At 44.4% G+C, this 12,678-nt stretch overlaps 1 protein-coding gene across 2 annotated transcripts in view; it reads right to left on the bottom strand.

Annotated features, from left to right (window-relative positions):
- Window positions 1-12,678, bottom strand: part of hck (HCK proto-oncogene, Src family tyrosine kinase) — a 111,971-nt gene that overhangs the window by 39,509 nt on the left and 59,784 nt on the right. For both annotated transcript variants that reach the window (XM_038803381.1, XM_038803380.1), the window contains exon 9: window positions 7,315-7,497. In XM_038803381.1, coding sequence (XP_038659309.1) covers window positions 7,315-7,497 — 183 coding nt within the window. The remainder of the gene's footprint in view (window positions 1-7,314; window positions 7,498-12,678) is intronic.

The raw sequence follows: 12,678 nt of genomic DNA, 5'->3' as shown, positions 1-12,678 counted from the left end.
GTCTGGCAAAGTGGCTGGATTAAATATTTCAGAGACTGTCCCCTTTAAGTGAAAATAAAATGATTACTAAAGACATTACTAAAGAAAGGTTTCAACAGAAAAGGGAAGTATATGCAAATTTATTATAAGGAACATTAGTTATCTCTCTCCAGATCTTTGCTCAATCTGTTGCTTTAGTTAAAGCAGACATGCATCATTTTATATACACAAATGTAAACATCAGAGAACCTGGACTCTGGTTAATATTTAATTCAAAAATAAATTAGGTGGGAGAAAGCGCGCCAGAAATCAGTAAGTGTTGTTTCTTCCACTTTTGTTGGTTTTTGCAGTGTTTTATAAAGGTTACCCACAGACAAAGTTATTTTAGGATCCATTAAATAGAACAAATTAATGAAGGTTAGGATGGGCTAACTATGACGTTTATAATAATTTTGGTCATACACAAGTGTTGCTTTGATAAAGAAAAAACACAAAGCAGGTATTTAGTGAAGTTTAAACATGGAAGAAGGGAAGTAAGTGAAAAAGGGGAAATGGGGATGGTACAGCAGCTTGTAATCGGTTTTAACTTGCAACCCTGACTCAATTCCCTGCTAACCCATTTTGAATAAATGGCTCAGATCGTCGGGTCAGCAGTAGAGCAAGAGCACAGGCCATTGATTCCATTTAATTTTTTTTGATAAATTTAGAGCACCCACTTATTTTTTCCAAGTAAGGGGCAATTTTGCCAATCCACCTAACCTGCACATCTGTGGGTTGTAGGGGTGAAACCCATGCAGACACAGGGAGAATGTGCAAACTCCTCACAGATAGTGACCCAGGGCCAGGATTGAACCTGGGTCCTCAGCGCCAAGTAGCTGGTGTTAGCATTGCTGGAGGGTGTGGGGGAGTGGTAAGCATTGTGTCAAGGGTTGTTGTGGGTGGAGTGCTTTGACACTCTCTGACCTACTTAGACCTGCACTCCTGAGCAGCTTTATACACCAAAGCTCAGCTGTGCGCGTAAAACCCAGGGTAATTATCAGCAAAATGTACACGTTTACAGGGACTACAAGCGAGGACTCCCATGGAACCATTTCTGAAGTTTCTGGTTCTGGCGGAAATAGGCTGCACACCATTGGGACCTTCAACAGCAGGAAGCAGGTCAGCATCTGCCATGGTGGGGATTGAAGATCAGGACCAATATCTTATACACCATTAGATAGTGGAGAAACTTAAACTATATTGGGGTCAGTGGGTTCTGACTAACCTTTTCTTTCATTAGGATGAATTTGGATTGAACCCACATTTTGAACTTGCCACATATTCATATTTTGGATTTTGTTTTTTTGTTTTTTTCTTTTGTTTGTAGTTGCTTTTGAAGTTGGTTGGGTATTGTTCTTGGGGGGTTACCGCGGTTGTTTTGTAAAAATTTCAATAAAAATTATTTAAAAAAAAAAATACTCGAGGTTTCTTCCATTCACTGTATATTCCCTACCTGTATTAGACCTTCCAAAATGCATTACCTCACATTTGTCCGGATTAAACTCCATCTGCTATCTCTTCGCTCAAGTCTGCAGATGATCTAAATCCTGCTATATCCTCGGACAGTCCTCATCGCTATCCGCAATTCCACCAATCTTTGTGTCATCCGCAAACTTACTAATCAGACCAGTTACATTTTTCTCCAAATCTTTTATATATACTACAAACAGCAACGGTCCCACCACTAATCCCTGCGGAACACCACTAGTTACAACCCTCCAATCAGAAAAGCACCCTTCCAACTCTACTCTCTGCCTTCCATGACCTAGCCAGTTCTGTATCCATCCTGCCAGCTCATCCCTGATCACCTTTTGTACCAGTCTGCCATGAGGGACCTTCTCAAAGGCCTTACTGAAGTCCATGTAGACAACATTCACTGCCCTACCTGCATCAATCATTTTTGTGACCGCCTCAAAAACTCTAGTTAGTGAGACACGACCTCCTTTACAAAACCGTGCTGCTCTCGCTAATACGTCCACTTGCTTCCAAATGGGAGTAGATCCTGTCTCGAAGAATTCTCTCCAGTAATTTCCCTACCACTGACGTAAGGCTCACTGGCCTGTAGTTCCCTGGATTATCCTTGCTACCCTTCTTAAACAAAGGAACATTTGCTATTCTCCAGTCCTTTGGGACATCACCTGAAGACCGTGAGGATCCAAATATTTCTGTCAAGGTCTCAGCAATTTCCTCTCTTGCCTCCTTCAATATTCTGGGGTAGATCCCATCAGGCCCTGGGAACCTATCTACCTTAACATTTTTCAAGACGCCCAACACCTCGTCTTTTTGGATCTCAATGTGACCCAGGCTATCTACAGACCCTTCTCCAGACTCAACATCCACCAATTCCTTCTCTTTGGTGAATACTGATGTAAAGTATTCATTTTGTACCTCACCCATTTCCTCTGGCTCCACACATAGATTCCCTCCTCTGTCTTTCAGTGGGCCAACCCTTTCCCTGGCTACCCTCTTGCTTTTTATGTACATGTAAAAAGCCTTGGGATTTTCCTTAACCCTATTTGCCAATGACTTTTCGTGAGCCATTTTGGCCTCCTGAATCCTTGCTTAAGCCCCTTCCTACTTTCCTTATATTCCACACAGGCTCCGTGTTTTCCCAGCATTCTAGCCTTGCCAAATGCTTCCTTTTTCTTTGACGAGGCCTATATCTCTCGTTATCCAAGGTGCCCGAAATTTGCCGTATTTATCCTTCTTCCTTACATGAACATGGCGGTCCTACATTCCTTTCAACTGACATTTGAAAGCTTCCCATATGTCAGGTGTTGATTTACCCTCAGTGATGGAAGGATCACAAATAAAGAGGACACAGATTTAAGGTAATTGGTAAAGAAGCAATAATGAAAAGAGGAAATAAGTTTTCATGCAGCGACTGATTAGGGTCTGGAATGCACTGCCTGGGAGCGTGGTGGAAGCAGGTTCGACCGAGGCTGTCAAGGGGGAAATTGGATTGTTATCTCTTTTATCTTTAAAAATTCTTCTTAAAATAAAGGTTTAGCCACATCTCTTGATATCACCTTCTTTTGGTTCAGTGTCAATTGTTGCCCGATTCCACTACTATGAAGTTCTTAGGGATGTTATGCTATGTTAAAGTGCTAGGGACTGCAAGAGTTCAAAAAGGCAGCTCACCGCGACCATCTTCTCAAGGGCAATTAGTGATATGTAATAAATGCTGGCCGCCAGTACATACCATTCCAAGAATTAATTAAAATATATAAATGCAGGTTATTGCTGTTGAATGTATGGCCTTTGCTTCCCTGCAGGCCCGGAGACGGATTTGTTGGGATGGAGAGACGCGGAGCCTCCAAAGTCGGATGTTTGGGTCAGTGACACGGCAGGGTTTCTTAGGCTAGAGAAGATGAAGTTCGCCTGAAGAGGTTCATTACAGGGGTTCGCTCGGAGGTGGCAGCTTTCGTCGACTTCAAAGAGAATTGACCTTCAGCAGGAAGCGGGGGGTGGGGGGGGAGAGAGAGGTGGATGGAAGTGACCAATAAGGAAATAGAGTGCATGGGTTTAGGCTTGGGGGGAGTTTTGTATGTTAATGTGGGGTTTTAGCATGTGTTGGATTTGTCTGTTGGTGTTTAAAAATGTTAAAATGATAAATGCTTCAATAAAATATTTTTTAAAACAAAAAACAAATTGCTGTTGCATGTATTGACTCAACGACTGGTTTATGATGTGGAGTGACACCAACAGTGCAGGTCGATTCCTGTACCGGCTGAGCTTATTCATGACCTTGCCCCTTGCCGGAGGTGTGGTGACCCTCAGGTTAAATCACCAACAGCCAACTCTCTCTCTCTCAAAAGGAGAGGGCAGCATAAGGTCCTCTGCAACTATGGCGACATTCATTAAACATTGCATAAAATAGCCACCAGGCTCTCTGTGGGAAATGGCTGGTTTCACTTTGCTCCTCAGCCACCTGTTGTAATATGTGACCATGGCAATTTTAGTTACCCAAACTCACAACTGGCTGCTTTCCTTCTCTGTTCTTGTAAATAATGAGGAAGGGAGGAGTGGGGAGGTGGAAGATAACATTTCCTATGAGACCAAAAGAACCACTCTCGTTTTTCATCGCCTCAAAAGGGAAGCAAAATACCATTAGGGTAGGCAGGATTAAAATCCCCATGATTCACATTGCAAGACGTCTGGGAAAATGCAAATACTGAAGTTTATTGCAAGACTGACACGTATCAAGAAACTCAGATGTTATAAAAGTGTAAGAATGTTAACTTACCAGTGAGGGGGATATGCTGAACAGATGCTCTCCTCCAGGAACTCAAAAAACTGCATTTTTTGTATAAAAATAGTCCACCAAACACGTCGAATCCCCCCCCCCCCCCCTCACAGGACAGCCGCAACTACCAAGAATTGCCCAGCAATAACCCCAGGACCCGAAACGATGGCAGAGCCAGCAAAAGCCTGGAGAGGAGGAGGAACGGGCAACAGCGAACATGAGGAACGACTCACAGCTGGCCAAATTAGAGCGGGTTGGGTCGTCAGGACCCATGCTGGATATCCACCGATGAGCGAGTGGACGGACCTAGTGACTCAAGAGCGCCAGAAACACAAACGCCATCAAGCTGGAAACAAGGGCGTCAGTGAAGGTGAGGGTTGCGGACACACTGGCCCCCTTCAAGGTGGCATGGAGAAAACGGAGCGATGATTGGAAGCACAGGAGACAATAATCAGGGACCTAAAGAAAGTAGCGACTGACCAAAGTGACCGAATTGCCTCCCTGGAAACAGAAGTGGGAAGGTTGGTGGCGAAGGGGCACTGAAGGGAATGGTGGAGTACCAGGAGAATCATTCATGCAGCCAGAACCTCCATTTTGTGGGCCTGCTGGATGGCATCGAGGGCAGGAACCCCATGGAATATGTAGCCCAGATGCTGGGTCACCTGTTTGGAAGGGAGAGTTTTCCCAAACACTCGGAGATAGACACACCTCTGACCAAAACCTAAAGTGGGGGGGAGGAGCCAAGGGCCATAATATACCAAGATCAGGAAAAGATCCTGAACTGGGCAAGGCGCACTCGGTCCTGCCAGTGGAAAGGCCATTCAATCCAAGCCGACCTGGCCGTACCGTGCTGAATTTAACACAGCAAAGGCAGCCCTCTAAAAGAGTGGGGTGTGGTTCGATGTGCTGTACCCGGCCAAACTGTGGGTAACCTTCCAGGGGAAGGAATCCCTACTTGACCGCACAGGCCGAGCCGGACATGTTTGTGCGTGGACAAGGGCTGGGAATGCAGCAGCAACAGCGCCAGAGAAGGCAAAGACATTTGCGCGGGATATAAAATATGAAAACTTAATAAAAACTTTAAAAATAGGAATGTTAACTCAAATGCTTCATCAACACTTGCTCGTTACATAGATTACACATGGTCAGAAATTAAGAGCAAGACAATCATGTGACTCTAAATACCGCGACATCCTAACAGGACACAAACTGTTACTGTCCCATTCAACTTGGGTTGCTCATTCCAAAGATGAAAAATAAACTGCCATAAATTTCTCACAAACTATTTTCTCTCTCACACATACACTGTTCAATGGCTTAAAACAGATTGTGAATACTATTGATTTCGGGCAACATACAGTATTGAAAACAATTGTGAGATATTGAGTTCTCACCGAGTTCATGCTTTTAAAAAATTCATTACTGTGACGTGGACATCGTTGGCTAGGCCAGCATTTATTGCCCATCCCTTATTGCCTTTAAGAAAATGGTGATGAGCTGCCTTATTGAACCACTGCAGTCCATATTATGTAGGTATACCTACAGTGCGGGAGGGAGTTGCAGATTTTGACCCAATGACAGTGAAGGAACGATGATATATTTCCAAGTCAAGACTGAGTGGGCGGCTTTGAGGGGAATTTCCAGATGGTGGTGGTCTCATGTGTCTGCTGCCCTTCTCCTTCGAGATGGTCATTGGTTCAGAAGGCGATGTCCAAGGAGCGTTGATGAGCTTGGATTTATTAAGATAGGGGAGGAGATGGTAATCAAACTTCTGTTGTGAAATAAATCTAAAATGTGTATCTCAGTATTCTAACCATTACACATTTTTGTATCCTCAGACATACAAATGCCTTCCATATAAATGTTATTGCCAAAACGCATAATATTGTTATTCAATGTATAACAGGATTGTTTGTCCTCTCACAAAAAGAGAGTGACACTACAACAAACAAACCACAACTTGTATTCATAAAGTGTCCTTCAAAGCAGCATCAAACAAAATTGGGACAGGGAGCCACAGATGGAGATATTAGTGCAGATGACCAAAAGCTTGTTCAGAAAGGTCCATTTTAAGGGACATCTTAAAAGGGAGGGCAGGAGGGAAGAGGTTTAGTGCTAGCTGAGGTCATGACTGCCAATGGTGGTGGAATTAAAATTGGTGACTCGCAAGAGAGCAGAATTACAGGAGCACAGCAAGACTGGAGGAGATTGCAGAGAGAGCGGGGTTAGGCAATTGGGGGATTTGAATGCAAGGATGAGAATTTAAAAATTCAAGGCATTGCTTCAACAGGTAGACAGATGTAGGTCAATGAACCCAGCTGTGATGGGTGACTGAGACTTGGGTGTGAGTTAGAACATGGGCAGAGTTTTGGATGAGCTCTATGGTAGAACGTGTGAAGTCAGCTGGGGGGGTGGGAGAAACTAGCCCACGCCTTGGGTAATACAGACCTGGAAGTGAGCATGGCAGTAATTAAAAAAGAGTTGAGGCAGGCAGTGTTGGACAACGTTAGAGGTGAAAATAGGCATTCTTATTGATGGTTCCAAAGAGAGTGATAGTAACTGGCATGGATAGAAGGCCAGGCCCTTCCCCCAACTCACTGACATTTTCATCCAATGCCCATAGAAATGGACAGTGTTGTTTCTAGGGAGGATACGGGAAATGAAGTCAAATCCCCATGCAAGGCGTGTACACTGATAAAACCAGGTTGTAAACTTGCCTCATTAACTGAAAATCTCCAGCTGCTTGACAAGCTAAAAAAAAGTCCATTATTCAAAGATTGCAAGACTATTTTCAGAATAATCAAGCGAACAATCTTAGTAGAAGTGGATATGAACTGCGTGTGAACACGTGATCGAGGCTTCAATAACAACTATACTTATGTGGCAGAGACTGGCAGTACTGTGAAATAGTTGGAGGAAACAGTTTTGTAAAATTGCAACATCACCACTGTTAATAAAACACCAGATGAACTATGAACGAAAGAGAGATACAACCAGAAGAGAGAGATACAGACAGAAAATGTGCACATCAATATCAGCACTCACTCTACCTTTGGACATGAACTCTGTAATGATGTATATGGGTTCCTCCTTTGTTACCACTGCATTGAGTCGCACCAGCTTATCGTGCTGAAGAGCCTTCATGAGATTTGCTTCCATGAGAAAGGCTTCCACGGACATACTGCCTGGCTTCATGGTTTTCACTGCTACTTTGGTATGGTTATTGTACACGGCTGAAAAAGAAATTAGATTTTTGTCTTATAATTAAACTCTCAACTTAGTCTTTTAAAGGGCGTTGAGATTACATAAATGAATGTGTTCATAAAAATGGTGCTTACTGTCATTGGATTCAAATTTAAACTTGACAATGAATTGATGGTATGCACTTGTATCAGTGTATGCTCTCTCACCACCTTGTCTTCACAATTTACTAATCCCACAGACTACAAAAGACAGTGGCACCACCCTGTTTCTTGGCTGTGTGTCAGCTAGGGGAAACAGTGAAGTTACCACTACTGTAATGTTCTTGTAGGGACACCCCTACCCTCTAGTTAAGTACATACCTACAGCTGATCTACAATGTTTGTTTTGTATCTTCTCATACCTTTTTTACCCTCTTGGGGGAATACTGAGGAAGTGTTGGAAGGATTAGAGGGCTGATTAAAATAATCTTCCCTATCGTCACAAGTAGGCTTACGTTAACACTACAATGAAGTTACTGTGAGAATCCCCTAGTTGCCGCACTCCGGCGCCTGCTCGGGTACACAGAGGGAGAATTCAGAATATCCAATTCACCTAACGGCACGTCTTTCGGCACTTGTGCGAGGAAACGGGAGCACCCGGAGAAAACCCACGCAGGCACAGCGAGAACGTGCAGACTCCACACAGACAGTGACCCAAGCCGGGAATAGAGCCTGGGGCCCTGGCATTGTGAAACAACAGTGCTAACCACTGCGCTACCACAACATGCTGAGCCACAGCATGAATATTTCTTCCATGGCTAACAAGTCATGGAGTTGGAGCTGAACCCAGAGATCCTTGCTGATGCAGGGATGATCAAACGAGCCACAAATCCTCCTTACAGTAAGATGAGATGCTACCATATCTTGGCGAGAAGAGGCGATACAATATTTTAAACAATAGGAACTACTGCTTGAGTAGCATTACTATTTGTATTTCTGCTCAGGTATAAAGATATTTGGGCAGAGCCAGTTTTTTTTTTTAAATTACAGTTTATCAGCATTCACTCCTTCCCTTTCATTCACACACTAGTTCACTAAATTCACAACCAACCCCCAGCCTGATCTACATGTGACTGACCTCACTGCTTATCACAAACTTCAGTTCTGGTTATATCCACATTTTGTTACTGATGAAAGATAAATATGTCAGTACTTGATAAAACAATTTGTGACTGGGACTATTTCAAAATGAAGGTGACGAATGCTGGATTCTCCTTCCATAAGCACTGGAGATCCAGATAACGCAAGAGCAAAGCTAGAGGGGCAAGAGGACAAATCTTAAGAGTGGAACTTCTTATTCTTCACTGCCCCCCCCCCCCCCCCCAGCATTTATGCCCATTCCTAATTGTCCTTTAGAAGGTGGCGGTGTGCTGCCTTCTTGAACCATTGCAGACCCCAAGGTGTAGGTACACCTCCAGTACTGTTAGGTAGGGAGTTCCAGGATTTGCCCCAGCGACCAGTGAAGAAACAGCGATATATTTCCAAGTCAGGACGCTAAGTGACTTGGAGGAGAACCTCCAGATGGTGGGGTTCCCAGGTATCTATTGCTCTTGTCCTTCTACATGGCAGCGGTCGTGGGTTTGGAAGATGCTGTCTAAGGAACCGTGGAGAGTTAGTGCAGTGCATCTTGTAGGTGGTACACACAGCTGCCACGTCGGTAGTGGAGGGGTTGGATGTTTGTGGAAGGGGTAGTAGTGAAGCGGGCTGCTTTGTCCCGGATAGTCTCAAGCTTTTTGAGTGTTGTTGGAGTTACACTCATCCAGGTAAGTGGGGAGTATGCTATCACACTCTTGACGTGTGCCTTGTAAATGGTGAACAAGCTTTGGGGAGGAGGGGGGGGGGGGGGGGGGGGGGGGGGGGGGGGTCAGGAGGTGAGATACTCGCTGTAGGATTCCTAGCCTTTGACCTGACCTGTTAGCCACAGTATTAATAGACTAGTCCAGTACAGTTTCTGATCGATGGTAACCGCCAGGATGTTGATTGTGGGGGTTTCGGCATTGCTAATACCGTTGAATGTCAAGGGGAGATTGTTAGATCCTCTCTTGAAGGAGAAGGTCATTGTCTGGCACTTTTTTGGCACGAATGTATCTTACCACTTGTCAGCCCAAGCCTGGATATTGTTCAGGTCTTGCTGCATTTGGACATGGGAGGAGTTGCGAATGGTTCTGAACATATTGCAAACATCCCCACTTCTGAACTTATGAAGAAGGGAAGTCATTGATGAAGCAGCTGAAAATAGTTGGGATGAGGACACTACCCTGAGGAATTCCTGCAGTGATGTCCTGGAGTTGAGGTGATTGACCTCCAACCACCACAACCATCCAGTGGAGTGTTCCCCCCCCCGGTCCCTCCCCCCCTTGACTCCAGTTTAGCTAGGGTTCATTGATGTCTTACTCTGTCAAATGCTGCCTTGATGTCAAGGGCAGTCACTCTCACCTCAAGCATTCAGTTCTTCTGTCCACATTTGAACCAAGGCTGTAATGAGGTCAGAGGCCGAGTGACCCTGGCAGAACCCAAACCGAGTATCCGTGAGCAGGTTGCCAGTTGATAGCACTGTGGATGACTCCTTCCATCACTTTGCTGATGGAGAGTAGACTGATAAGGCGGTAATTGTCAGTGTTGTAGCTGTACTGGAACAGCTTGGCTAGGGGTGCGGCAAGTTCTGGAGCACAAGGCTTCAGTACCTTTGCCGGAATATTGTCAGGGCCTATAGCCTTTGCAGTATCTCTCGTTATTAGCCATTTCTTGATATCACATGCAGTAAATCGTATTGGCTGAAGACTGACATCTGTGATGCTGGGGACCTCCGGAAGAGACGGAGATGGATCATCCACTTGGCACTTCTTGCTGAAGATTGTTGTGAATGCCTCAGCCTTGTCTTTTGCACATATGTGTTGGGCTCTGCAATCAATGAGGATGGAGATATTTGTGGAACCTCCACCTCCAGTGACTTGTTTAATGGTCCACCATCATTCATGGCTGGATGTGGCAGGACTGCAGAGCTCAGATCCGATGCGTTTGTTGTGGCATCACTTAGCTCTTGTCTATTACTTGCTGCTTATGCTGTATGGCATACAAGTAGACTGGTGTTGTAGCTTCACCAGGTTGACAGTTTTAGATATGCCTGGCATTGCTCTCCTGCACTCTTTGAACCAGCAGATCTCCTGGCATGGTGGTAATGGTAGAATGGGGGATAAGCTGGGCCATGAGGTTGAATACAACTTTGCTGCTGCCTCATGGATGGCCAGTCTTGAGTTGCTAGATCTGTTCAAGTTAGCATGGTGGTAGTGCCACACAACACGATGGAGAGTATACTCAATGTGATGACGGAACTTTGACTCCACAAGGAGTTTGTGATGGTCACTTCTACTGATCTTGTCATGGACAAATGCATCTGCAGCACGCAGGTTGTGGAGGGTGAGGTCAAGTACGTTTTCCCCTCACCACCTGCTGCAGTCCCAGTCTGCCGTGGTGGAATTCAAACCCTGGTCCCCAGATCATTATCCTGGGTCTCTAGATTACTAGTCCAGCAACAATACCACTTTGCCACTGCCACCCCAAAATAACTAATAAAGATGACTGCAGATGTTGGAAGTTTAAACTTGAATAGAAATCGCCGATTAGATCAGCCGGACCAGTGGAACTTTCAACTAGTTATATTGGTTTTTTGCACATTTTTACTGGCATCACAAACTTCCTTTGAACTGAAAGATCAAACTGATACAGCATGACACAGTTGGACACAAACAGTGTATAGTGTATCTATAATTTTGCAGAACTTTGCCTTGAACACTTGCATTGCAAATATTTAGGCACCGGAAATGACAACGGCATACCCAGCCCTGCAAGGTCCACCTTATAACATTTGGGGCTTAAGCCATAATAGAGAGCTATCCATAGACTGATGAAGCAACAACCCAATATAGAAACCCTACGGGGGAAGATAGCAGCATTGTGGCAATGTCATTGCACTAACAATCCAGAGACCCCAGGCTAATGCTCTGGGAACATGAATTCAACCCACACCACGGCAGCTAGTCTCAGCTAATCTCCCCCCCGCCCAGTTGTGGACTGGCCAGGGTGTCAGCTTGCCCGATGGCAAGTGGGCCCCTGTTGAAGTGGGCCCCCTATATCAAATAAAAATGCAATAAAGAAACAAACACAGACAACTGTTTTAGTAATAAAAAGGAATAAGAAAAAAAAAGAATACAGGCACAAATAAGCAGTGCATTAAAAGGAACGAAGCAGGGGAGGTAGTGGAATAGGGGGGCCCGGGTCGGGCACAATTAAGGAAATACCATGTTTTCAGCAAGAGTGTGTGAATTTAAAGATAAAGTTACAATTCGCGGTTTGAGATGGTCGGCAACTTCGAAGGATATCAAGCAGTAGTCTTTGTTCAGCCGGTACATCGGTCCAGGGCCCGGAGAGCCAAGAAGGGGCCCGTGAATCTCTGAAGGGCCCTTAAACATTATAATTAATTAGATAAATAAATCTCCAACTTCTTTCCTGAGATTTGTAGTCTAACTTAATAAAATATAATTGTTTTTAAAAATAGTAATACCAAATAAAAATGCAATAAAGAAACAAACAAATAATCACTCAGTGTATGAAGGAACAAAGCAGTGTTAAACGGATGTGAAAAGGAGTGGGAGGGGGGCTGGTTCACCCGGGTCGGACATAGTTGGAAATCCACGTTTTCAGCAAGAGTGTGTGAATTTAAAGATAAAGTTACAGTTCGTGATTTGAGATGGTCGGCAACTTGAAAGGATATCAAGCAGTACATAGGGTCGTGAGGTCACCGAAAAGGAGAAGCGGTACCTTTGACCGTGAATCATGAGGTCAAAGATATTGAAGTGATAAGCCATGATCGGTAAACTCAAAGGGTTGCGACTTGTAACACTACACTGGTATCAAACTGAACATGTTAACTTAGGTCGTGTGACCATTCTTAATGTCTTACTATAGTCGGACCAAACTTCTAAGTTTCAACAGTTGTCTCAGTTTCTTGCTGGTGTGAACACTGGACAGTGGATTGTGTCCTCTTCTGAAGCTGCATAGGCCACAGTAGTATTGACTAATGAACATAGCCTATTGAAGTGTAAGTAAGTTATTTTATATTTTTTAATCAAGTAGGGGTTTATCTGGCATTCCTTCAAGTTATTCTTGCAATCA

The sequence above is a fragment of the Scyliorhinus canicula genome, chromosome 7 (assembly GCF_902713615.1).
Source record: "Scyliorhinus canicula chromosome 7, sScyCan1.1, whole genome shotgun sequence".
NCBI classification, from domain to species: domain Eukaryota; kingdom Metazoa; phylum Chordata; class Chondrichthyes; order Carcharhiniformes; family Scyliorhinidae; genus Scyliorhinus; species Scyliorhinus canicula.
The sequence above is the reverse complement of the archived record's forward strand: the minus strand, read 5'-3'. Positions and strand labels throughout refer to the sequence as shown.